Source organism: Hydra viridissima, unplaced genomic scaffold, assembly GCF_058129835.1.
Source record: "Hydra viridissima isolate aposymbiotic clone 2 unplaced genomic scaffold, HvirCarnegie_v1 scaffold_15, whole genome shotgun sequence".
Taxonomy (NCBI): Eukaryota; Metazoa; Cnidaria; class Hydrozoa; order Anthoathecata; family Hydridae; genus Hydra; species Hydra viridissima.
Window position 1 is genome coordinate 3,740,193 of NW_028324314.1, and position 27,731 is coordinate 3,767,923.

Consider the following 27,731-nt stretch of genomic DNA (forward strand, 5'->3'; position numbering starts at 1 on the left):
AAGTCTGATTTCACGAACATCAATCACAATAATTTAATTACGGTCAGCAAATTATATCGATTCAGTTCACTATTCTCACTTAGTTTAGAATTTTCAAATTATACCACCATGTTGATTAACAATTATGTCAGATTAATTTGTAATAATAAGCGTTTTCATTTTGCATTCAAGCTGCGTAATTTACTTTTTATTTTTTTCGTTTTTTTGCATTGAAATCACAAAAGAGTAGAAGAAATCATCACAAAGCTCTAGAAATGCAGTGAATATGACCATTTCAGACTACTTCTTGAAATGGTCATATTCACTTCATTAAATATATCCTTACACAAAATACTTAAAAAGAAATTCTGAAGAAGTTAATTAAGAAAAAATTCTACGAACAAAAAGAGATCGACTAACTAATTTAAACTTAAGGCGTGTAAAAGATGGAACAGCTTATTTCTAATAGATTGCTTGACACTGCGTTTATTATTTTAGCATGGACTTTTAAACCTCATTATGCTCTGTAAACCTTTTTATGATTATGCTTTATAGAACATTTTTAAAAATCACATGATTATTTTTATTTTTACTTTTTTTGGCATTTGATGCAGACAGACCTCAATTCTCTTGAAATCTTATGAAAAATCTTATCAATCTTGAAAAGCGACATAAGGGTTTTAAAACTAAAATAAATTAAATAATTCATTCCAAAATTTTAGAGCGAATTAATTTCGATTTAAGGAATATTGGCTTTAGTGACCTCTGTATCTAATTCAATAAACAATATCAAGTAGTGTAAAATGTAGCAAGGGGTTATGTGAGACAATTTTTATGATTTAGCTTGTCAAGGTTTTTGATGATGTAATGGGCTAATACATTAAAATATTTTGATGCTAAAAGAATTCATTGAAGATAAATATTTTTCGTTCCTTAGGCTATGACATGCCTAGATTTCTACATGAAAGAACTTAGATGCACTGACGCAGTGATTTTAAGCCCAAGAATGCTGTAACTTGTTAATAATTGAAGGAAAGACTTATTAGCTTTTACATAAAGCGTAAAGTGATTGGTTTATGTGAATATAACATATGGTTAAGTTAAGGAGCAATTAAATATTATTGTAACAAACAATGCCTAATGTTTGCACGTTTAGAGCAATATATATATATATATATATATATTATTTCGCACTTGCGCTTTAACAGGTGAGTCATATGATATAAAATGTCAGATCAGAAATCCCATATTCTACACTGTATCTTATATTCCAGCTCGGTCAATCTGGTGGTGAGGCCGAACATAACATATGCCAAACCCTAGGCCAAGGTAGTATTGCTAAATGCATTGGACAAATTTAGTTTCAACATTTTTGTTCCAATGACCTCCAATTCAAGGATTGTCCGAGGTCTGGTCGAGCAACTAAAGTTGATTCTGAACTGGTGGAGGAGGATCCAAGACTCATTAGCCGCTGTACATGTAGCCGCTGTCTCTACATTCTGATGTTCTTACACTTAGTACTGCACTGTCTTACATTCATTTTGAAGTTGGGGATTTAGGTTCCACACTATTGCTCCAATGATTAACAGTTCGAGGACTGTCTAAAGTCTGGTTGTCCAACTGAAATTGATTCTGAAGCGGTGTACAAACCGGTAGAAGACCCAGTAGCCTCTATTGTTATGTTTCCAGAATAGTACATATCTAAAAAAAATCCCAGTAATAAATAATTAAGCATAATTAAGAATAATTAAGCCTAGTAATCAGCCAAAATTTCATAAATAAGTGATGCTTGATGATGAGGATAAGTCAATCAAAAGAAGAATTTATACTATCAATTATTGGACTATCTTTTCTTATTCTCATTAATAAGAATCTTGGAAGTAAGAGCTACGTATTATATAATTTTTCAATAAACTTGGATTTTCTCCTAAAACAAAAATTAAAACAATTATAAATTATAAATTTTAAAGTTTAAAATTTTTAATATCGTTATAAGATTTTATATTGTACAGAACTGTGACCAAAAAATATTCTATTACACGCATGTAGAAACCATACAAGACGGATAAATGTTCCTAATGAACCAGAAATTTTTTTTGATTGAGTATTTAATTGCTGATTGTAAGTAATTCAACTAAAAAACTAAAACTTAGACAAAGTAAAAAGACAATAAAACTTAATAATGGCACAGACAAAAGACAACACTTAATTAAAGGGATAGTTTTATTAAAGTCTTTTTAAGTATTTCATTACACTAGAATGAAATCTTGAGTAAATAACAAAATTAGTGAACTAAAACCGAAGGCTATCATAATAAATAATGCTCCTATTATTCCTTCAATACAATTAGAAAAGATCCCTATAGTTGTTAAATCATATGTGAAATAGATGCATAAGTGATATATAAAATAGAAGTATAATCAATTAAGCGTTTCATATCTTTTTGACAAGTAGTGGCTCCATATACAATAGCTATTATGCTTATTAATATAATAAACGGATTGTAAAAATTAGTAGCAATAGGTAGTAAGGGATAACAGCCTAATTAAACCATACCCCTCTCTCAATTTTCAAAGTATCCTTGCTAGTTATGAAGATCCAACTTTAGGTGTTTTAACATGGGCCTAGGGTAACCAAAAATGAAAAGGCATGATTAGTACTTTTACTGCTAATTCAAATAGTTAACCTTGAAACAATCAGATTTGAATTTTATTAAGATTTATTAAGCTTTCATAATTACTAGATCCTGTGAATAATCATGTAATATGTTAATTATGCTTAAAAGCATTTGTAAGGAACCTATTAAAGTCTAAAGAAATTAAATGAAATGTTGCTTTTGTTTTTTCTTCTCTATAGCCACATATTCCTATCAAAATATTGGAATTATAGTCGCCTCAAAATCATAGCACGAAAAATTAAAAATATTTTTGTTTTTTTTTCTTTTAGGATTTATTCCAGTAATAGCTAATATATGGATAATATAAATAAATATTATATACATAAAATATAATTATTATTCAAAACTAAGGTTAGATTTAAAGGTAAGCTTTATAGGAAATACATTAGTTGATTAAATCTTAAAAGATCAAAAATATTAATTATATAAAACTTTATATCATTTTTATTCAAAAATCTGATGGATTGCTGAAAATGTAAAGAACTTCCATAAAATTTATACGAGAATATTCTGTAAAATTATAGGCATTGTTACTTATGTTTATTGTTTTCTTCATTTTTATCATATCTAGTATCATTATAACAAATAATGATAAAACAACTATAGCTTCAACATAAACCATAATTAGACATAAATCATAAACCATAATTAACAGAATTACATAAACCTATAATAAAATTATTACATAAATTATAATAAAACAACTATAGCTTCAACATATACAGTATACCAAAAAGCTAATTAATAATATAAAACATAAACCTACCCCTTCTCAACCTTTAAAAAATTGAATTAAATTAGCACTGGAAGCTAGCATAAAACTACTTACTAGCATAAATAATATAAATAAAGATAAATACGCTATAAACCTTAGTAAATGAGGTTTATTATTCATTTAATCATTAAAAAAAAAAAATGAAACTAGTATAATTATATTAAATGTAATAAAAAGTCAAATTTAAAAGAAAATGAACAACTAAATAATACCAAATTAAATCAAATTTAAAAAAATATTATAATATTTAAATAACTATTAATATTACTTTCATAAACGACAATTCAAGAATTGACAAAAGTAAAAAGGACAATTGTGAAAAAAAAAAAAATTAACACCTTTTATACATAAAAAGCTTCCAAAAAATCCAAATAAAATACTCAAAGGTAAAACAACTTAGTAAATTCATTAATAACAATTAACTAAAAAATTTGAATTGAATTATTTTGGATTTATCAAATAAAGTAGTAAGAGATAATGTTTAAAACATAAAACATGATTTTTTACATTTGAATATTTAAAGTTATCATATTTTAATGATGTTATTTCAAGAAATAAAAGTATTATAACTTTGAAAAATTTTTTTTTTTTTCAACCTTAAAAGCATATGGAAGTTATCATTTATACAAAAATCAATTAGTTGAAAGGAGCTGAGGGTAAAGGGGGGAGGGGGTAACCCTGTAATTGACAATATAAAAGTCCCCAAACCAATTAATACCATTCAATTCTTAGAACAATAGTTACTTAATTTAAAAATTTAGAAATTGAAGCTAAAACCTCTGTAAATAATCAGCAAGAAACTTTACAGATATCTGTTATATGATAAGGAAAAGGAGAATGTCCTATTTTAAATAACAAAGACAAGATAAATAAAAATTATAAGCACTATTAAGTGAAAAAATAAACTTAAGATCAATAAAGGAGAAATTTTAAATAAAAATATTTTTCATATAAAATACTTCTGAAATAAAATATTTTTAGAGTTGATTTTAAACTTCCTATTTTAGTTTTTAGAAAAAATCCAAATAAAAAGTAGGAAATAAATCAAATAAATAAATAAAACAAATAAAAAGTAAAGAAAGAAGTTTGAATTTCAATACATAAATATAATAAAACTAAATTTTCAAAAAATATTATCATGTAAATAAATAAAAAATTAGAAAATTATATAATATCTACTTAAGAATTTAAGCTAAAATGTTTATAAATATAAAACAGCACAAAGTTAATAAGAAAACTAAATTAAATATTTTGACAAAACAAAATGTTATTGTTAAAAATAGTAAAAAGAAAATAACTTTTTTTTTTTTTTAATATTGAAGTATAAGTTAATTGCAATAAACACTACAATTGTATTTAATAAAAAATAATTAACCATTATAGATTAATAACAGTTAAAAAAGTTGAATTTTTTTATTATAACAATCTGTTTATTTTATAAACCTTACCAATGTGCTAACATATAAAAACAATTCAAAAAATTACAAATTTTCAATATCTTGAAGCTGTCTCAAAAGTAAAATAGAGAGAGTTTGTAAAATCTTAATAATATTGTTAAGAAAAGTCCTTATGTAGCTTGTTTCTTATATTTTTCTTTTGATTTATTAGCTCAAGTAATCCTGACACCTGAAGATTAAATTATTATAGTGTTTAATAGAGGGACATCCCAGCAAGCACACAACATTGAAACAACGTTGAAATAACGTTGATCAATGTCGATCAACGTCATTTCAACGTTGTTTTAACGTTGTGTGCTTGCTGGGATAATAAGGATTTAAAGATGTAATTTCTTAAGGAAGCAAGCTAATTATATTTTCAACAGAAGGTGAAAAGGCTACTAGGAACAAAAGCTTAAAAAAAAAAAAAGTAATTCCTCAACATGATAAACAAAATAAACCCTAATTTTAATCCCAGCATAACTATTTTAGTATCCAGTACCAAACAGGCTAAACAGGCTTAACACTTTGCAGTTAAATAATTTCGAATAAACTATTTTACCTTCTTAATTGGCTTCTGAAAACATATCAAAAAATCAAAATGTTACAAGTATAATTATGATGATACTGCTTAATAAAAAAGATACAATACTCCTTTATGAAAATAAGCAACAATATTTTAAGTTAAATAAAAAACTCCAAGAGAAACGCAAAAGGGTCTAGGACTTGGGATAACTAAATGAAATGGGTCAAAAAGCATTTTACATAAATTTAAAATTATTTATAAATTAAACATAAAAGCATAAAAACCTATGATTGAATAACAAAAAATGTATTCAAAAAATTAATCATGAATTTTATAGTAAATATGGGAAATAAATTAAAACAAAAAAATAGAAACATTGCATTTTTGAAAAAAAAACCAGATAAAATTGCTAAGAAAAAATGAACAGCTGTTAAGTTAGCACCTAAACATATTCCTAAAGGTATTGGTCTAGAAATATGACAAGTAAGTTCTATAAAAACTAACAAAGGAGATAAACTTCAGGGAGCCCCAGTAGGCGTAAACTTTCTAAAAAAATAATACTTATATTTAAAAAACCCTATAAACAAGATTGTTAATCATACAAGCCTAAAAACAAGACTGTTGATCCAAAAGTTAAAGAAATATAAGTTGTTAGAGGAAAGAAAACATAAAAAATCTTAACAAATTTACACCACAAATGTATAGAAATAAAGAAAATAAAAATAAAACATAATGTAAAATTTTTTCTTAAATGTTTTCAAGTAATTGGAAAAAAATGTACAACAAATTTTTAAATAAATAATTGCATTTTTGGTGGGACTATCAAGCCAAATTTTAATGTAACAATAAATATTATTAGTATCATTATTAAAAACAGATAAAAATCAAAATTTAAAAAAAAAAGAGAAAGTTTAGTAGCTAGAAAATGATCAAGATAACAAGTTATTAAAAATAACAAGTTATTAACAAAAATATAACAAATATTTTTAAAATGTTTAATAATTTTACTTCCTTAAAACATGTTAGGGATAATCGTCTAGTTAAGACACTTAATTTTTGTTAATAACTCAACAAACTTTTATTGAGAAACAAAAAATTTACCAGACCTAGTAATAATAAATTTAATTTGATTCATCCATCTGGGATTGCATCTACCTCAATCTCTAAAAATCAATAAGTTCAGCAATGAATAATATCTGGACTTGATGCAACTAAATTAACTTCAGCATTAACTTGTAATATTAAATCATTATCTGTTAGTAATAAACTAAAACCACCTTTATCTAAATGTTTAGTAGGAATCTTATATGAATAAAATTCTATGTTAGGAGAGAAATTAGAATACTCATAAGAAAAGTACTGTTAATGGTCTTTAATCTGATTGTTTTATATTTTCATCAGTTGAATATAAAATTGAAAAAATAACAAAAATTTGTCAAAATTTTAAAAAACTTTCATTGGCAAGGGATTTTAGATTAGAAACAATACTAATAATTTTGAAGATTATATGAAGACAATTTGAAGATTATTTGAAGATTATTCAATGTACTTAATGAATCCCTTTAAATTAAATAATTATGCTAAATTTTATTCAAAACTTTAATGATAGTTTATTTAATTAACTAGATCAAACTTTATTTCTTTCGTACTGAAAGTTATAAAGTGACTTTATAACTATAAATAGAGACTTATGACAGAATGAACTCAAATCATTTAAAATTTTAAAGATCAAACAGACCTACCTTCAATAACTACTGGATTATTAGGATATCTTATTTCAACATGACAAAATTGTCCTGTTGTCCCTTAAGTAGCTTTTATCAATTAATCATTAAACATACCTTATAAAATTAACAGGTCTTTATATAATTATGAAACAAAATTATTAATTTGCATATATTTATTATTTCAAAAATCACCTGCCCCAACTAAACTACTTCGTTTCTATATATAAATAGATTTATTGATATCTTAAACTAAAAATTTGTAGTAAAGCTCCATACAATTTAAAATATCATCTTAACTATTATTTCAAACTTTTCTAAGACAATTAAGTATTTGTGTGACCGTTTGTTCTCACCTTCTCAATTAATTAACAAATAGTTATACTTCTTTATTACAGCCAGAGTAAAGGAACCCATTGATTATTAATCAAATTATGTTATAAATATTTTTATATTATTTGACCACCTTTTATGAATATAAAGGGAAATATTTTTGGTAAACAGTCAATATTTAATTTTACTGAATTCATTTTAAAAAAAGTTAATTTATCACTTATCTAATTTGATTTAGATTTTATAAAAATTATTTCAAAAATTGTGTAATAGTTCAATATATCCCTTTTTTGATGAGAAGCTGTATTACCTTAATCATTAATTAAATTATGAATAAACAAGGATAAATTTAATTTTACCTATACTGATATTATTGTACTTTTTAAATTTCCAAAAAAAGAAAAAATTAAATTTTATTACTATTTTCCACAAAATAGTAACAGCTTTGTTGTTAAAGTTACCATTTTTTCAAAGTAAAATTTTTTATAATCCTAATAATGCTGATCCTAAGCTTATTTACTTTTTGTTTCAATTATAAATTTGCTTATAAATACCATATAAAGCTTAATATTTTTAAATAAAAAGTGTTTTTACTTGTTATATAATCTTTGCATTAAGTAACTGCTTTTTTTTAAAGTAAAAATTTACTTATAAATTTCATGAAAAACCAGCTATATCTTAGTTCGATTAGTTTTTCACTACCAATTCTAAATTATCCAAAAAAGTTCATAAAATTGTCCACAATCACACAAAAGGTATATAAGTTTCATTTCTAATTCTAAACTATAACACTAAGATGGTTCAGCTCATTTTAAAATTAATCATTTATGAAAAGACAAAAGCAAGTTTTATTTTTAAAGTCTTTAATTAGTCTATTCTTGTAATTTTAAGACTTAATGTTAATAAATGAAGGAAAATATACTTTATGTTTTGATCATGAGTCAAATAGCTTTTCATTGGTTTTTCTCTCTTTTAGAACTAAATAAGATAAGTTTTTCTTTTTAAATAAGCTGGCTACTCTCAGCTTTAATCTTTTTTCTTAAGTTCTTCCTTAGTAGAACAAGGAGTTAGTACTAGATGGGCTGAATATCCACCTTTATCAGGTCCATTAAATCATTCTGGAAGTTCAGTAGACATTAGAAATTTTCATTCTCAACTGCGCAGGATTCTTACCTATAGCTAGTGCTTTTTGTTTTATCACTATAAATTTTAATCTGAGAGCACCTGGACAGTCTTTCAATTGCCTTTATTTGTTTGATCCGTTCTAATAATCGCTATCTTACTTTTATTGTTCTCAACATTTAATGGCTGGCGCAAAAAAATTTGGATATTCCATTGATTCAATGATTGAATAAAATTTACGGAAAAACATTTTTGAATAATTTTTGTTGGAGTTAATTGAGCTTTTTTTTTTTTTTTCACTTAATTTCTTGGGATTATCCGGGATGCTAAGAAGATATTCAGTTTGCTTGATTCTCTGATCACCTGAAGTTTCAGAAGCTTATTGGGATCAACAATTTAATTTATAGGCATAATTTGATTAACATTTTTCTTTTTCTATGCCTGTTACAAAGAAGAAAAACTCATTAATTGTAACAATATTATTTTTTATATTTTCATAAATTTTTATTTTTTCTATATTTTTTCATTTTTTTTTTTATCAATTTTAACACTAAAAAGATCGATAATTTGTATAAGATTCTATCAACCCCCCCCCCTCACCCCCCCCCCCCCCTCAGCCAGCATTTTTTCAATATAGTATCTTTTATAAAAATCCTCTCCCAAAGGTAGTAGAGCCTCACACATACCACCCATATGTTCAAGATTTTACTTCGTTCACAAGATGAGGCTCTTTTATGTTATATATCTTGATATATTTATGCTCTATATTGTTTTATTTATGCTTATGCTGCTAAATTTTCATTCTGTGACACGAAATGTACAAATTTCCCACTGAATACATATTGTACAAAGGGTTTTTTAAATTGAGTTTTCGCTTTTTCAAGATTATGATACGATAAAAACGTATATTTATAATTTGCATGTTTAAATTAACCAGAATCACATCAACTCTTTGGAATAAGGACAAAATTAACAAATGAAAAAACATTTGAAATAAAACTTGCTTGTTTGTATGAAAATACATATTTTAATAAGAAAAGATTCTAAAAAATAATAAAAATTACCATACAAAAAAATTCTTCAGTAAGAGCGGTTAGATTTTTTTGCATATCAATCAAATTTAATCTTAGTTATATTAATCATATTAATCTTAAAATTTTAATCATAATTTATTAATTTTTATAATCATAATAATATTTATAATCTTTATAATCATAATAATCATAATTTGTAAATAATTATAAATAATTAATTACTTAATCATATTAATCTTAAAATTTTAAATATATTCATGAGAGATTTTTTTCCATATATATATATATTTATATATATATATATATATATATATATATATATATATATATATATATATAAAGAAAAAGGTTCCCGGAGTATATATTAACGAGATCTGAAACTGACCCACCCTACAGAAATAACTGCGTCTTCTAAATGTTTTAAATACGCCTTAAGATTACGTCAAGCTGGGATTTCTTTTGTCTTGAAGTTTTATAAATAGGCATTATGGGCGTCTTTAAAATGCGTCTTCCAAAAGTGCGTCTAAGATGTGAGTTTGGGCTATTGCCTAAAATACATACCGCCTTAATGCTGACGTATGGCGCTTGTATCGAACATTTGAACATGCTTAAATGAGCGTCTTGAATTTTGCATATTGGCCACATTTCGGAACCTGCTAAAAAGTTGCATTCTACTTTATCTTGAAAACGTGCATATAAAGCATTTTCGTATTAGTTACAAACAGTGTACTGTTCTGATATTAAGGAACGAGAAAATGAAGAAAATTTAAAAAAGCTGGGAATTTATGAGTAAATAGCTAAATCAAATGAATCCACGTTTGAAATTATCAAAAGATCTTTACATACTAGATAAAACCTGATTTTAATGTTTCAGCTACATGCTTTTAGATAGTTTGAATGGTTTAATAAAAATCATAAATTAACAAGGCTAGCTAAGAAAGAATAATTGGACAAACCTTAACAAGCAGATTTGGGAGCAGAAACTGTTATAACAGTAGTGAGATAACTGTTATAATAGTAAGGAGGAATTTGAACAAGTGCTACCAAGCCATTGATGAAAAACTGGATGGAAGAAAAAGAACATTTCTTTAAGATAAGGTGTTTTGGAAAGTTATGGTAAATGGTAAATATGAAGCTTTATTGTATGAAAGGCTGTAACTCAAACAAGAAGAGATTTTTTTCCAATAAACTCAAGAACAGCTTATATTAGAGCAAGAGCAATTTTATCCACTAGTTTAAAATATTCTTTTATGCATTAAAAGTCAATAATAAGCTAATGTGCTCAACTAAATAAAAGAGTTGTTTCCATGTAAAATGTAAGTTTCATATAAATGCTTGAAAATCAAACTAACAACTGGGGCTAAAATAATAATTTTAAGTAATTTTAAAGTACTTGAATATGATTGACCCACATGAGTAAGTACTGGCTGAGCCAAATTTGGTTACACAATATGAATTTATAAGTATTTTGTAAAAGAACTTCATTAGTTATGTTAAAGTTAACTATTCTAATTATCCACTACACAAAAGCATTAGCTTATCTTAACCTTCCTCATGATAAGTACAAACCTCTTTAACTTTTTTTAAATTATTTTGGTTTGCTGCATCTCTATTTCTGTGTAGTGAATACTGCAAGCCATATTGAATATCCATATCTGTGTAGTGAATATACTTGCTATCTTTTAGAAATCTAGGACTGCACCCCCTTGGTGTTTACCTTCAATTAGGTGTATATGCAATTATTCTAATTAGAGGAATAGCCATTTAGTGACTTAATGGTTCTAGTATTTTATATTTAACTTAACATTGGTTTAATAATTTCTAACATTTGTTTTTACTTTTATTTATTTACTTTTTTTCAAATTTACTTCTTTAATTTTAATACACATACTTAATTTATTGCATAATTAGTTTTTAGATTGTAATGATATCAATAAAATACTGTAGCAATATATTTTGAAATTATGTTATATGTATCTCTTTTACAAAAATTTTGTTAGTTTTCATAATTTACTTTTGGTTATACTCAAGTTAATTTAATAATTTAAATGTTTTGTGAATTGTATAATTTGTTATGTGAAATTTCGTATTAAGTGACAAAATTATTACATCCGAGCTTCCTTAAATTTACTACTTAACTTGGGGTTAACTGCAGATACCTTCGAAGTGTGGCCTTTATGTTTCCTTATGGTTTTTTGCTAAAAAATAAACTAATCATGGTTTTATAAGATAGTTTTAAAAATATTTTATCTCTCCGATATGTGCTTATAAAAAGCACAGCCATTTTTTGAACATCCTAGTAATTGTCGATAGTTTCTTTGAATTACTTGACATCATATTCAATTTGACCTGAATAAAACTATTTTGATCTATGCTACCATCTTAAACGTTTTTTGTGTTCAGCGAACTTTGAGTAATTTTTTATTTTTAGAAAAAAAGTGATTTCAATTAAAAAACAGATCTTGTTAACAAAATTGTAGATCTAACTAAATTAATTTTCAACCGACGAAAGTAAATTGTAAATTAAATAATATATTAGTAAAAATAAAAAGTAATATAATAGATTTGAATAAAGACAATTTTCGGTCGATGACAAAACGCAGATCACTAAATTGCTAGAAACAAACTCTGAAAATTAACAAGGAATTAAATTTTCTTGTTACAAAATAAATATTCTGGTAAGTGAATATCGTAATGACAATTCTGAAACATGCCGGCCGTAAAAAAAAGTTAGAAAAAAATTACAGAAAGAGGTTAAATTTATATGAGTGTTTAATATTTATAAATTAATTGTATTCCATTTTGTCTAATAAAATAGTCATCAAAAAGTTTTTCGAAATATAAGTTTAAGCAAAAGTCTTTATGTGAAAAATTTAAAACAAATAAAAAAAGCTAGTTAAAATTAGTTAAAATGAAAAATTTACTGAATTAAAAAGTTGCTAAATAAAAGATGGGTTTAAATAAAAAAAAATTATGGAAAAATTTTTTCTTTAAGGATTCAGCTAAAGAACACTACCCCTATAATTAGCTAAAGAACACTACCTCTATAATTAGCTGAAGACCACTATTACCTCTATAATTAGCTGAAGAACACTACCTCTATAATTAGCTGAAGAACATAACCTCTATAATTAGCTGAAGAACACTACCTCTATAATTAGCTGAGAATAATGAAAAAGTATTCCGGGCATTTGCGATAAGTTAATGATTTTTTAATTAGTTTATAACATGTCAAGATATTGATGCAGTTTTCTGCCCGATACTGATTTTTTTTTCTCTTTAGGAAATGCATCTATACTCCGACCGAACTTCGTCAACCGCGTTTAAAATGATGACGTGTTTAGATATTTTTTAGATCTTTACCCAAGCAAAGTTTTTTATTTATTTGTAAAACCTTTTTCATTAGCCTAAATTATTCGTACTCAAACTTCACTTCTGCTATTTCTAATTTCGATTCTTGCCAAGGTGAATCTAGAAGGTTAATCTATGTAACGAGTTTAAATGATTATTAAATAAGTTTTTTCTATAAACCAGCACTTGATATGAACTTTTTAGAAATGTTTGGTTGCCGCTAATAAAGTAACGTGATTTTTACTTAAAACTATATTTTTTGTTCTTATCTATCTTTATCCTATCAGGTTTTTTATCCTCTCAGTTTATAAACGAGTAATTGATGATGTTTTTTTTTTAGGAGTAAATTTCTCGTATTTGGCCTCCTGAGTTGTATTAGTCTTAACAACTTTGAGTTTTTTTAAAATTTCATCTTAATGGATTAAGACTGAGATGTTTAAAACATAAGCAATATTAAAAAGAAAAAAAAAAAAGATCCACAAAATAAATATTACACCTCAAAGTTCGGTTTTAAAATAGATATATTATGTCACAAACTCATATTAACTACCACAGTACTGGTTAAACGCAGAAAAATATTTTGTTCCACAAACGTTTAAAAAACGCAACCACAAATTTCCTGGCACCATTTAGATAGGCTCCTCGTAGGTGATTTTATTTAAAAACTCATATTCGAATTTACGGATATCAGAAAATCGCTGCGAATATGAGTTTGAATTAGCATCTTTGGCAATGTACGTATACAATTTATTGCTTTAGAATATTAAAATTCTCATTGTTTTTTAAATTTTTTACAAAAGGCCAGGAGAAAAAAAAAAGAGAAAAAATAACTTTTTATATTCTTCAAGTTTTTGCTTCAATTGTAATAAAAAAAACCAATAAACGATTTTATGGCTAAGTTCTGGTCAGCAGTATTTTTATAACTGGAATGCTTTATTTTAAAAGAAAATGTTAAAGATAGTGCAAAAAAATCAATCAATCCAAAAGAAAAGATTAACTATTATTGAGAAAAAAAAACTTGATGACAAAATTGTGAATTAGGGAAAGCGCTCTACCTAATTTATTGTATTATTACTTAGAATTGAAAAGCATGTTAATAAATGAAACGTATTAGTAAAATAAGACCTTTAGCTACTTCAGGAACAATTATACGGCGTTTTGAGTATAAATAATGCCCCTTCTTCAAAAGCTTTAGCTGGGGTCATATTTGTTACATTATTAATTATAATTTTAGCAAATTAACCAAGACCCACTTACTTTATTTTACAAATTAAATAAATTAAGGCTGTATTTTTTAAGAAAGTTCGAAGTGAGTTCTTCAGATTACGAAAAAGCGAAATTTGCTAAGGGGAAAAGTCTGAAATAAATCTTTACATGGTTTTTCCATATAGGCGTTGCAGCTTTGTTTTAAATGACGTCAAAATAATCACTTTCAAGAAGTTTTTACGTTAGTAAACTTCTATAAGGTAATTCGTAAGTATTATTGATTATTAGTTAGTGTCCAGGCCTCTGCCACAAAAACTCTCACTAATAAGTTAAGATTTAAATTTTTCAATTTATGTGGCTCACAGTTGTTTTCTGGCTACTATTTATTGCTTAATTAGGTTTTTGATAAAAAGGTATTCGAACTTTATTTTCATTTTTTTATCAAACCTTATGATCAACTTCAATTAAAAAACTAAAAGCAAGTCTTTTTTTTTTGCTTTAATTTTGAGTTGATTTGGTTAAAGCCATTTTTATCTGCTACCAAGTTACAATTAACGCAGTTATGATTATAAATCAAAGTATAACACAGTCGTACTTAACAAAACGCATGAAGTTTTTTAGTTTAAGCGCTCAACAGGCTTTCGAACATAAAATGAATGATATTTGTTATTTTAATACCATACGGAGTATAGCTTGAGTTTCTACTAAAACTATAGAAAACTTCAAATGTCGTAGATTTTTGTTTTTAATGTGAACTATTTTTAGATATTTATAAAAAATTAGAAAGCAAGTTTATATGATGCTTTTAAAAAACTTAGAATGGAAACATCAATAAATCAATTCAGCTGGTATTTATATAGAGAGATGGCGAAAGAAGTGACAGCAGCCGACAACGTACTCTTTTCTCCCCTGAGCATCTACTTAGCGTTATCAATTGTTTTTGCAGGATCACGTGGGAAAACAGGTGATCAGATAAAATCAGTTTTAAAGATACAAAGTGATCCCGAAAGTCAAAATCATCATTTTAGACTTATGAAGGTATCAGTACCCTCTTCCCTACTATCTTTTGCTACTTGATTTTCATTTGTATTACTTCATTTTCATCAATCAAAACGTTATGTTTTTTTTAAAACTTTAAGTAACCGTTTTGAAATCAATTGTGTTGCACAAGCGTGTTTTTTAAATTTAATTTTAGATTATTGATAAGTTGGAAAATGCATCTAACAAAGATATAAGTGTTGGAAATAGCATTTGGGTTAAAAATAGTTATCCAATTAGAAGTGAATTTAAAGAATTATTGCACAAGTTTTACAATTCTGAAACGAGGAATGTCAATTTCCAAAATAATCCTTTATACGCAGTTTACATGATTAACCAATGGGTAGATGAAAAAACTCGTGGTAAAATTAAAAAAATCATTAAAAACGATGTCATTTCTGCAGATACTCAAATGATTATAGCAAACTTTATTTATTTTAAGTTGTCATGGAAATATTCTTTCAAAAAAGAAAACACTAAGCTTCGCTCTTTTCACATTTCAAAAAACTCTGTCGTAGAAGTACCATTGATGCACCTGCAAAACCAATTCAAGTTTTTAGAAGACCGGGAGTTAGATTCTAAATTTTTGTTAATGCCTTACAAGGGTGGTGCAATAGGAATGATGTTTATCTTACCGAATGCAAAGGATGGTCTTGATGTCCTCGAATCAAAGTTAGAACCCGAGATGGTAATAAAAAAGTATGAATCATTAAGAAAATCTCCAGAAGAAAAAGTAGATATTTACATCCCGAAGTTTAAGTTCTCGGTAACGAACAACTTAAAGACGTCCCTAATGCATCTGGGAATTGTGGATCTATTTTTACCTTCGTCAGATTTGAGCGGCATAAGTAGCACCAATAATTTATTTGTTTCTGATGTTTTGCACAAAGCATATATGGACGTAGACGAGGAAGGGACAGAAGCATCTGCCGTTACTATTGTTAATATCGCATTGAGGAGCAGGCAGATGATACGAGCTTTTAAAGCTGATCATCCGTTTCTTTTCTTGGTTATTGATGGTGCCAGTCGGTTGGTATTATTTTCTGGAAGAGTTTGTAATCCGGTCATGTAGTTTACTTTTGGAGGAACCTTTATCTGAATATCTTTTTTGTTTTAAAAAATATTAATTAGTCGTAGCTTACAAAAAATAATTTCTTTATGATCACATGAATGAATTTTATTAAAAGTATTTTAAACGTAAAAGAAAGATTTCTTGAAATATGTTTTTACAAATTGTGCTCTTATTGTTATTACTTTTAATTTGCTTAACAGATAAATATAAAACTTTCGAAACTTAGTTTTATTTTTGTTAAGTACTATATCAAGGAAACCAAGTCGGTTTTTTAAGTAATTTTTCAGCAAACTTGTGAAGTTCCGTGCCGAAAATCCAGTAAATCAAACATTCTATTTGAATGCTTATAGAATGCAGCTAAAAGAAACAGTTCCAAAAAACTTTAGAATAATTTTTTTTTCCTTATTTTCTTGAAAGATTAAACTTAAAAAAAATCTAAAAATTGACTTTACAGAGCAGTGCTAAAAAGTAGTTTCAAACTGCATAATAACTGTGCATAATAAATGTGCAATTGCATAATAAATATTAAGGGTCTGCGTATCGTTTTATTTCCATATCGTTATCATTCCAATATGATATCGGGAAAAAAAAATCATTGGAATGACGAGAGCTCCGGTATATCCCGGGATTTAAACTAACTACAATACTGGTTAAAATTTTTATAACGATATTACGTCATAATCATTCCGATGACACTTTTTTTTCCGAAATCATATCGGTATATACCGATATGATATCGGAAAAAAAAGTGTCATCGGATGCGTATCGTTTCATTTCCATATCGTTATCATACGTATGATAACGATATGGAAATGAAACGATACGCAGACCCTAAACAAATATGCAACTGCTTAATTAATGTGCAGCTGCATAATAAATTTGCGAACTTCTTTAATTTCAACAGTATTTTTATGTCTTGCGATTTCAAATTCAGTTTTATTATCGGTAACCAAAAATGATAATAATAATAAAAAAAAAGACCTTTCAAAAACAATAATATTGGTAACAATTGTAATTTTATTTTGCTATCAGTTCTGTTCTCTTGCAGGCGTGAAAATCTTTTGTTAGAGCTCGTTAAGCCAGTTTTTTCCACTTAACAGTAATTCTCAACTTGACAACCCAAACTACCTTCTCTAAAATGTACTAAAATGTAATAAAAAGTAAAATGCTACTAAATTCATTTTCTGTTTGCTCTTAAAGTTCCTTTGAGAAAAACGCAAAAAGAAAAGTTCTAGGTTTTAAAAAATGGCAAAAGCAGATCGTGATTTGGAAAAACGTTTTCTATAAAAATTTGTTAACAAAAGAAGGCGTGGCATGCATAAGATTAAAATATTGCAAGGTTGAAGAATAACGATGTAATGGGTTGAAACAGATCATGCAGAGACATGATTAAAACAGATAATGCAAACAAACAAAAAAAAGCATTTAAGAGGTGGTTATAAAGTTCCTTACAAAGCTGATTACAATTGGTTTTTTGTTCAAGAACTCAGAGTATTGCTACGGCAGGATAAATATAAAAAAATCGGCTACAGCTTGTTAAAGATTTAAAAAAATGAATAACATCTGGTTTAAACCCTTCGATTTAAATCCTGATTTCGTGACAGGTATATATAACAATGCATATTGAAAAAAATCTGTAGTGGAATTCTTTTGCAATTTCCTTCCGGAGAAAACTCTGTGCCTAAAATCAACTCTTCAATACTCTTGAAAAAGTAGTATTTGAAATAAAAATGGAAGAAGGTATGTTTTTTGAAAAGTAGGAGAATTAGATTGGATATTTAACTGGAATGTGGTGTTATTTGCTGACAATTACGTTTGGATGATCAAAGATATGAAAGTGATTAATTTGGTTCAACACCTAATTCTCGCTCGAAGCCATTTTTTTTTTTCAGAGTTAATTTCTTTAAAATGAAACGAAAAGTTAAGAGACTGATTTTAATTAATATTAGTAAAATTTTTTTTCAATCACCTATCTATCTACCTATCTATCTATTTATCTTTGTTTTTATCAATATTAAGTAATATGTATATATATATTAGACATGTCCAAAAAACAACTTTTTTAAAAAATGTCTGAGCACAGCTGCTAAATATGTGTTCTATGTAATAAATTAATACTAAATTTAAAAAATTTTTGAATAAAAAAAATTTTTAGGGGTCGCTCAAGACCCTTAAACATCAGACGAGTCCCTAATATTTTGAAAAAAAAAGTTTTTTAAAACCATATCATGTTGGGTCTCAAAAGAAGTGAAATTTTATAAAAATTTCAAAAATAATAAAAAAAGTTTATAAAAAACACAAATTAAAAAGTTTATTAAAAAAAACTTTAAAAATATGCACTTTTTTATTTTTTGTTAAAAAACGATAGTTTTTAATTCATAAAATTTGAACTGGTAATTTTCATATAAAATAGTTAATATTTTTGAAATTTTTATAAAATTTCACTTCTTTTGAGACCCAACATGATATGGTTTTAAAAAACTTTTTTTTTCAAAATATTAGGGACTCGTCTGATGTTTAAGGGTCTTGAGCGACCCCTAAAAATTTTTTTTATTCAAAAATTTTTTAAATTTAGTATTAATTTATTACATAGAACACATTTAGCAGCTGTGCTCAGACATTTTTTAAAAAAGTTGTTTTTTGGACATGTCTAATATATATATATATATATATATATATATATATATTATATATATATATATATATATATATATATATATATATATATATATATATATTAGACATGTCCAAAAAACAACTTTTTTAAAAAATGTCTGAGCACAGCTGCTAAATGTGTATTATTACAGCTGCTAAATGTGTATATATTATATATATATATATATATATATATATATATATATATATATATATATATATATATATATATATATATATATATATATATATATATATATATATATATATATATATATATATATATATATAAACATATATATATATAAACATATATATATATATATAAACATATATATATATATATATATATATATATATATATATATATATATATATATATATATATATATATATGTATATATATATATATATATATATATTAGGGTGACTCTATTTTTTAGTTTGTCATGCAAACCTTTTCTAAAACATGAATAATTGTATTCTAAGAGCAACTAAATAAAAAATAATTAAAAATTTGAAAATTTTACTAGGTCAAAAAAAAAAGTTACTTTATGGAAATAAGACAAAATACTTAGGCAAAAAAATTGATAATTTGTATGATATTTATTTAATTAGCTGAAGTTAATAGTGAATATAATATAAAACTAGCTTAACAATTATTGGTGGATTAGAAATAAAATAACTGTATTCCATTTTCTATTTTAGTTATAATTATATTTACCTAAATATGTCCCACATAAGTGCTAAAGGAGCATTAAAGAGAAAAGCAAACAACTTAACACCACCGTGTTCAAAGGAATCTCGGGAACTGCTTGCTTCAGCAGCGCCTTACGGATTACGGACTAAATCCTTAGCCAATTTCAAGACTATTCCAGAAGTCCGCCACATTCTTGGCTACTATCACCATCTAGCTGACACACGCCCCGCACCACCATCAAGAGCTGTTATGCAAATAATAGCAAATGATTTGGAGCAGCTCTGGAATGTGAAATTTAGCATGCCCTCAGTATCCAGAGCTGGCATCACAAAAAAATTGAATGAAGTTGTGAATGCTTATAAATTAAGTTTGAAGAGAAAATCGAATATGGATTTTTTTATGCCATTTGATATCCTTAATAAAAATATAAAGCTGAAAAGGGAAGAGCAGATCTTCTATAATCATCAAATGGATGATAGAAAGAGCTGTGTATTAACCAGCCAAACAGTTGTTGAGCATCCTGCTAACAGGCAGTTGATACCAAAAAACATGGATCTTGATTATGTAGAGCAACTGTACACAGAGTCAAGCTCTGAAAATGATAATAACGTTGATGATTTTCAGCCTTTGTTTGAAAGACCCAAACGGAAGTTTAAATCAAAGGTGAGTAATAATAATTTTTGGAAATAAAAAAAGTTTTTTTTATTAAATTTATATTAATTTTACTTTTGGTTTAAGGCGATGCCAATTGCCATTATGTGCGCAGAAGCTGGTATCTCAACCCACAAAGGAGTTAGTGTAACTCGCTCATTAAGTTATTTCCATAGTGACATTCCAACTCCAAATCAATCGGCTATTTTCAAAGCTGGTAAAAGGTTGCAAGTCACAACTCTACTTAAACTTAAAGAAGCTTTGTCTGTTCAATTATCCTTTATATTACACTTTGATGGAAAAGGTGTGGCACCATATGATTATGGGATTAAAAAAGTGGAACGCATGGTCATCGCCCTTCAGTCTGATGGACCAATATTTTGGTACATTGGCCTCAAAACATTACATACTAGCGGAACTTCTGAAAATCTAGCCGCTATGATAACGGAAACATTGTTAGAGTATAATGTTGTGCATAAAATATCCCTTATAATTTGTGACACCTGCTCTGTCAATACAGGTTAGTAAAATTAAAATTATTTATTTTAAATAATAAAAAAAATCCAATTAAATAAGTTATTCCATTTTACTTCAGGTGGATCTTATGATGGTTCTGGTGGAGTAGTAGGGATTTTAAGATCTAAGCTATTTAACAGGCCTGTTCCTTATTATGGATACAATGCTCACATTTTGGACCTTGTTTTGAAAAAAATGGTAATTTTCCACTTGCCAACACCATCAAAATCGCCTACTCTAACTGATTTTAAGTTCATTCAAAAACTAAAAAATAAGTATCCGCAATTGAAAGAATCATACAATATCCTGCATAAAACACCTCATCCTCCTCCTACTGTAAAAACCTGGAGAGATAATTACAAGCTATTGGCTAGGTTTGTTTTATTAAAAATTATTATTTTCAATATCAATGATTTGTATATGTGATGAATGCGTTGATCCATTTTATTGCTTATTTTTCCAGGTTATGTATTGCATTTAGGCACTATTTGGACACCAATATTTTACCCAAACTGCAGCTACCAACGAAATTACCAAGTTCTCACTCAGCAAGGTGGAACAGCAGAGCAATATATGTCTTGTTAGGCTACTTTCTACTTCCTGAAGAACGACCATTATTGAAAGAAATAGCTAAGTTTATTAGCTGTTCTTGGTCACTTGCATGGTTTAAAATGAGAGAGGAACCCAACTGGGAAAACTTAAAAGAAACTACATCAAGTTGCATTAAAGCCCAAGAAGCTCTGACAAGACATATTCTTGGTGTTAAAATCTCATTCAAGAATGTGCATCGAACAAATGAGGTAGCTGAGAGAGGACTCCGAGCTATGGACATCCGATGTTCCCGGGCTAAGTCTGATGATGCTCTTGAGAGACTTTTTTTAACAGAAATGTTTATGCAAATGTCGAATAAAAAATAACTTCACTTTATAAACTTTGTCGTATTTCTTTTGCTTATGTATAAAATAAAAAAAGACTAAAAAAAAGAAATAATTTTGTCTTATTTCCATAAAGTAACTTTTTTTTTTGACCTAGTAAAATTTTCAAATTTTTAATTATTTTTTATTTAGTTGCTCTTAGAATACAATTATTCATGTTTTAGAAAAGGTTTGCATGACAAACTAAAAAATAGAATCACCCTAATATATATATTACTTTTATTTTTTAATACTTTGTTGTTTAAAAAATATTTTTCTTCGTTGTTTAAAAAAATTGGATTTTAACAAAAATGATAATTAGTATGGCAGCAAACATTTCTGCATATATTTATAGACGGAGGCGGAAAATAAAAGTTCCACAAAAGCCACTTAAGATTGATTTATGAAAATTTGATATGCTAAATTTTAAATAGGACCTAAATCCGAAACATTGTCCAAATTGACAATTTACTAAGAAAGTCATTTCAATAATTTGGCAACTTTCACGAAAATAATAGCCAGAAAAAGCATATCCCAATTGGTTCGATGGCAAATCATCGGTATGTTGAAAGCTGGTAAACGGAACTGTGAGGTAAGTTAAACGCTCAATTTTTCGAAGACTTGCGTTCGAACTACAAAGAAAAATTAAAAGACGACCAATAGTGCCATAGAGTTACCAAAGACCTGCAGACCGCCTAAGAAAACAGACCAAGACGCAAGTAATCTCTTTTAAGTGGTAAGAAAAAACCCTACAAATAACAACAATAAACTTGCAAGTGATTTTAATAGCAAATTTAAAAATGTTAATGTAAGTAGGGGACCAGTTTAAAGAATTTTAGATTAAAAAAAGGAATCGGTTAATATAAAGCAGCTAGAAAACTATTACTAAAATACATAGGTTTAAAAGGCGAAAATAATATAGAGAAAGACTTCAATGGATCGTTGAAGATCCGAGCAAAGCCATCTTCAACGAAAAATAGAATTTTGAGGTCTTCAATAGTTAATCAAGAGTTATGCTTATAAGATTGAGTTCTAAACGATAAGTGGACCGATTCATTATACCAAGGTTACAAGGAGGAGGTATCTAGGATTGCATCTCCTACAAGAACACTGGATGATGCAAAGTGTATACGGGTTGAATTAACCAATTTACCTACAATAACACCTTTAAAAATAAAGTTTTACCATCTGATAAACTTTTTTATGGTGAAAGCCAAGCATGGAAATTTTCCAGTAGGACAGAGTTAAAGGTCATAGGGTACTTTTCTGTCCAACACTGGTTCAAAGAGTAGCAAGTTGAGAGCTTTCCATGGTGTGGTCTCCAGATCTGAATCCGACCAAGAACATTTAGTCTTATATAAATGCCAAAATTGTACCAATCCAGAAAACGTCAATAGAGCATCTTAAACGTGTTGGAGAGAGTTTGGTCCGAAATTCCAAAGACGTTTGTATAAAGTTAATCGAATCGATATTAAACGCGTTAGAACCAGTTCTATTGCCAAAGGAGGCTACTTCAAATACTGATTTGGCATTTGACTATAAATACAGACCAAATAAACATTTATTAAAATAGAAATTTAGAAACATAAAAAAAATTTACTTTTTAAGTTTAAAAAAATAATGAACAAAAAAAAAGAACTTTTTTATCAAATGTCTTTTTGGGTTTATTTATTTTTTATTTGTTTTTTTAATGCTTTTAATAAATTTGTATTTTTTCTATCAAAGTTAAAAAAAAGTTAAAAACAACATTTGACCGTAAAACTATCCATTTGCTTTATATATATTTGACCTTTAATCTTAAACGTAAAACTATCCATTTGTTTTATATATATTTGACCTTATCTTAAACGTAAAACTATCCATTTGTTTTATATATATTTGACCTTATCTTAAACGTAAAACTATCCATTTGTTTTATATATATTTGACCTTATCTTAAACGTAAAACTATCCATTTGTTTTATATATATTTGACCTTATCTTAAACGTAAAACTATCCATTTGTTTTATATATATTTGACCTTATCTTAAACGTAAAACTATCCATTTGTTTTATATATATTTGACCTTATCTTAAACGTAAAACTATCCATTTGTTTTATATATATTTGACCTTATCTTAAACGTAAAACTATCCATTTGTTTTATATATATTTGACCTTATCTTAAACGTAAAACTATCCATTTGTTTTATATATATTTGACCTTATCTTAAACGTAAAACTATCCATTTGTTTTACATATATCTGACCTTATCTTAAACGTAAAACTATCCATTTGTTTTAAAACGACCAAAATTTTAGGATTTAGAACTGTGCCAATTTTCTGTAAAGATACCACCTGTACAGTGGGTCTGAGCACTACACTAAAAACTACACTAAAAACTTCGGATCTCAACTCCCAATACATCCGGATATACTGCCATTGACTGCTTAGACTGACTTTATAAAAACCACCATCGAAATCGTAAACTAAACGAAATTTGCAAAAACTTTTAAAATAACAAGTTTAACTAATAAATGAATTGTTATGTTAACAGTATATATATATATATATATATATATATATATATATATATATATATATATATATATATATATATATATATATATATATATATATATATATATATATATATATATATATATATGATCGAAAAGTCAAGAAAGTCAATTTACTTTAACAATTGTTTAGAAATAAATGCATTACAATTAAAACTTAAAGTAACCAATTATGACAATACCCGGGCGAATAAAATTTAAGAGTGATTAAGTTAATGTTTAGGACTTTGTCATACAATAATACATCAAGGAAATAAAACAGAGCAAAATCAATAAAAAAATTATTTTTTTAAGTACTAGAGTTTTGATTCCTTCTCGTAAGTGACTGGCCGTCCAGAAAAGATCTTGAAGACTGTTATTCAGAATTACTTGATAAGTGACAATTACCACGTTGTCGGATTGCCATCCCGGAAGACCGTATAAAGGAGGATTCAAACTTTAGATTAGTGAAAGATTAGAGGTCAGATTTACTAACCTCTACTATCTTTAGAAACTTTACTACCAGTTATTTCATGAGTAGCAGCAGTTACCTTAACCTTAGCACCGTAAATTCTATTTGTATTCACCAAAGCACTAATAAAGTAAGTTGATGATAGCTTTCAGCATTTTTCGGAATTTAAAATTTTTCGCGAATAAGAACCCTTGTGACATTCAACGGCACAAACTTTAATGTACCATCTCTAGTAAACAAAAAAGCCGGATATAGCAGCCTTTTATAGAATGAAAGATATTAAAAGTAAAATTTCTTCTCAATTTCAACTAGTTTTTACTTAAAGACATAATCCCCCAATATTCCAGTTCTGTAGAGATCTGTAATGAGTTTTAGTGAATAGCAATTTGAACAACTTGATTGGATGAGAGCTTACTATTATTCATAAATTGTAGACTTAATATACGTTGTTGAATCCAATCCCTTAGCATTTCTTGCTCATTGACTGACTGTAGGATTAAAGAAGTTCTAAAGCGAATGTTAATAATCCACCATTTGAAAATTAAAGAAAAAAATTTGGTGACACCAGTGTTAAGCGTTACAAAATAGAATTATAAATTAAAATAATTTTGAGTTGTTTCATTGCATTTTTTTTAACTTAAAGTGATCATTAAAAAATTAATCTTCTCGGGTCTTAAGCAGCCCATAAAAGTAAAAGCGGAGTCACAATCGAATCTAACGTGTAAGCAATAAAATGTTCCGTATAAAGAATAAAAAGTTACTGTCTAGTACCTAGTCTTTAACTCTCTGCATTACTCTGAAGTTAAAAAATTCATAGAGATTATCATGAATCGTGTCTTAAGCACATATTTATGGGCCCTGGTACATACAACTTGTCAGACAAAACAGGTATAAACACCTTGATGCAACTAAATGATTGAAAAAACGAATATTGGCAATTCTCTTTTATGATAACCACCAATAAAATTGAGTTTACTTGTAATATAGTTAAAAGAAATAATAAGTTGAAATGAAATCAACTACAAAAAAGTTAACAAATTGTTTACATTGAAAACGTGAACGAATTTCAGGATATCCACAAAATTAAAAGCTTTTATCTTTTCCTACCCAAACAAAACTGTGGGCATACTAACCTCAAGACCCGTATTGAAATAATTACGTGAGCCGAAGAGCACATTTTAAGAAGGTTTTGTTAATTAGTAGATAAAGTTTCAGTTTTCTTAAAAGTTATGAAAGCTTCTTTTGACGATTTGTACTTTTTTGTGACATGAATACTTCAAAGATGGCCAAAAGATTTAAAGTGAAACTTTTCAAAGAATTTCCATGTTTTTAAGTGTTCGTGGTGAAATGGAATTGGTAAAGAATTTTACTGTTCCCAAGTAATTACCACTTTGCGGCAATCCAATGATTTTATCAATTCTGCGGAAATTTAATGATCTTGACGACCAAAGTTTTAAAACAGTAATTATTCAACACGTTCCAATAGTACAATTTTGTTTTTTAATAGCTTAACTGTTTTCGTAGGACTGAGTCAAGCAGTATTAAAGCTGTTTCTCTCTATATTACTCAGCTTATATTTAAAATCAGTTGTAAAATTAAAAACTACCAGCATATTATATTAACTGCTAAAAATCAAAGTGTAAGGCAATATCTTTACCACATTGAAGCTACATTAAATTTTACCACGTTAAGGATAAATTGAATCAAATGATTTAACGACGTAACAAAAACCCGTTCAAAGTCAATTTGAATTATTTTTTGTACTTTTTAATTCTTACATCTTGAAGTATTTTAGTCCTACAAAATATTTCCTCGATGCTGTATTTAGCTTCTGCATCCTAAAAAGGTTTAGTGAAAATATCGTGATCCCAATCAGGGATTTCGGATCGAAACTTGCCCGTCATCTTTTCTAATTTTAAATTGGTTTTAAACATTTAATGATTAAAAATTCTTAATACTAAAGATAAATCAAAGTTGAGATAAATAGTAAAGATAATAACTATAATGGAGATAATAATAGTTAATTAAATCTAAATAATATATATTAATTTCCCGAGCCAAATCTTTACTCAGTTTGAAGAAATTGAAACAGAAACCGACCTTTCAGAGGTTGACTAATAATCATAGTTGGGCCAACCCATAGAAATACAAAAACACATGAACTAAAGTCTCTTGTAGAAGATAAGTTACAATTTAAAAAATTTCAATAATAATATAAGTAAAAATTTCTAACAATTTACAAAATTGTTACTGAAGTAACAACTTATGTAAAATATTTTTCTATTGTTAATTAATAATACGTTTTCTACTTAATATTGTTAATAATACGTTATAATACAGTTTTTTTCACGAATAAGCATCGGCGTTTGATTTTTAGGTTTTTAAACGAATAATAAATGAATAAAGTATGAATTTCTATATCAATCTTTTAAAGGTAAAATCAAATTTCATGAAGTTTATCAATATTGAAACCTTTAAGAACTTAAAACAGGTTTTTTGTATGACATGTTTATGTGGATACGAAAAATTGTTAATCAAAACTTGCTTTAATGGAATTAAGCATGTTAGACGGGGGTTAAATTAAGTTAGAACAGAAAAATAAAAAGCTATTAAGTGATTGTTTGGTCATGAAAAAGTTTACAGACAAAAATAAGTACTTCAGTTATTGATTGGTAAATTAAAAAAAAAAAATAGAATTAAAAAAGATTAAATGTTCGGTGTAAAAAGTAATTTACACCGAACATTTAATCAAGAAAACTCCCAGGAGAATTAATAAGTCAAATAAAAGGATAGAATTAAATTTCTTGCAATACAATCACAACTTTTTTTGTAATACAATCACACTTAAAAATAAAATCTGTAATAGTTAGATTGAGTTTGTTACTACAAGTGTTAATGATTAAACCTCTCCATACATCTGAGGCGGAGATTCATTTCCATCATATCCACAAGGCGGAGATTTTTATTCTGAAAAATTGTTTCTACGGAAACTTAAATAGTTGAGGAGATT

At 26.9% G+C, this 27,731-nt stretch overlaps 3 protein-coding genes across 6 annotated transcripts in view; all 3 read left to right on the forward strand.

Moving 5' to 3' along the window:
* Positions 1 to 27,731, forward strand: part of LOC145186465 (uncharacterized) — a 167,846-nt gene that overhangs the window by 82,071 nt on the left and 58,044 nt on the right. The window lies entirely within an intron of this gene.
* On the forward strand, positions 14,983 to 16,312 carry LOC145193030 (serpin B4-like). Its single transcript, XM_080070407.2, has 2 exons — positions 14,983 to 15,201; positions 15,359 to 16,312. The coding sequence occupies exons 1-2, from the start codon at positions 14,983 to 14,985 to the stop codon at positions 16,271 to 16,273; spliced, it is 1,134 nt and encodes a 377-aa protein (XP_079926533.2). The 3' UTR covers positions 16,274 to 16,312.
* On the forward strand, positions 19,576 to 21,221 carry LOC149878232 (uncharacterized). The gene is made up of 3 exons (XM_090072931.1): positions 19,576 to 20,291; positions 20,367 to 20,799; positions 20,875 to 21,221. Exons 1-3 carry the CDS (start codon positions 19,659 to 19,661, stop codon positions 21,219 to 21,221), a joined length of 1,413 nt encoding a protein of 470 aa, XP_089929057.1. The 5' UTR covers positions 19,576 to 19,658.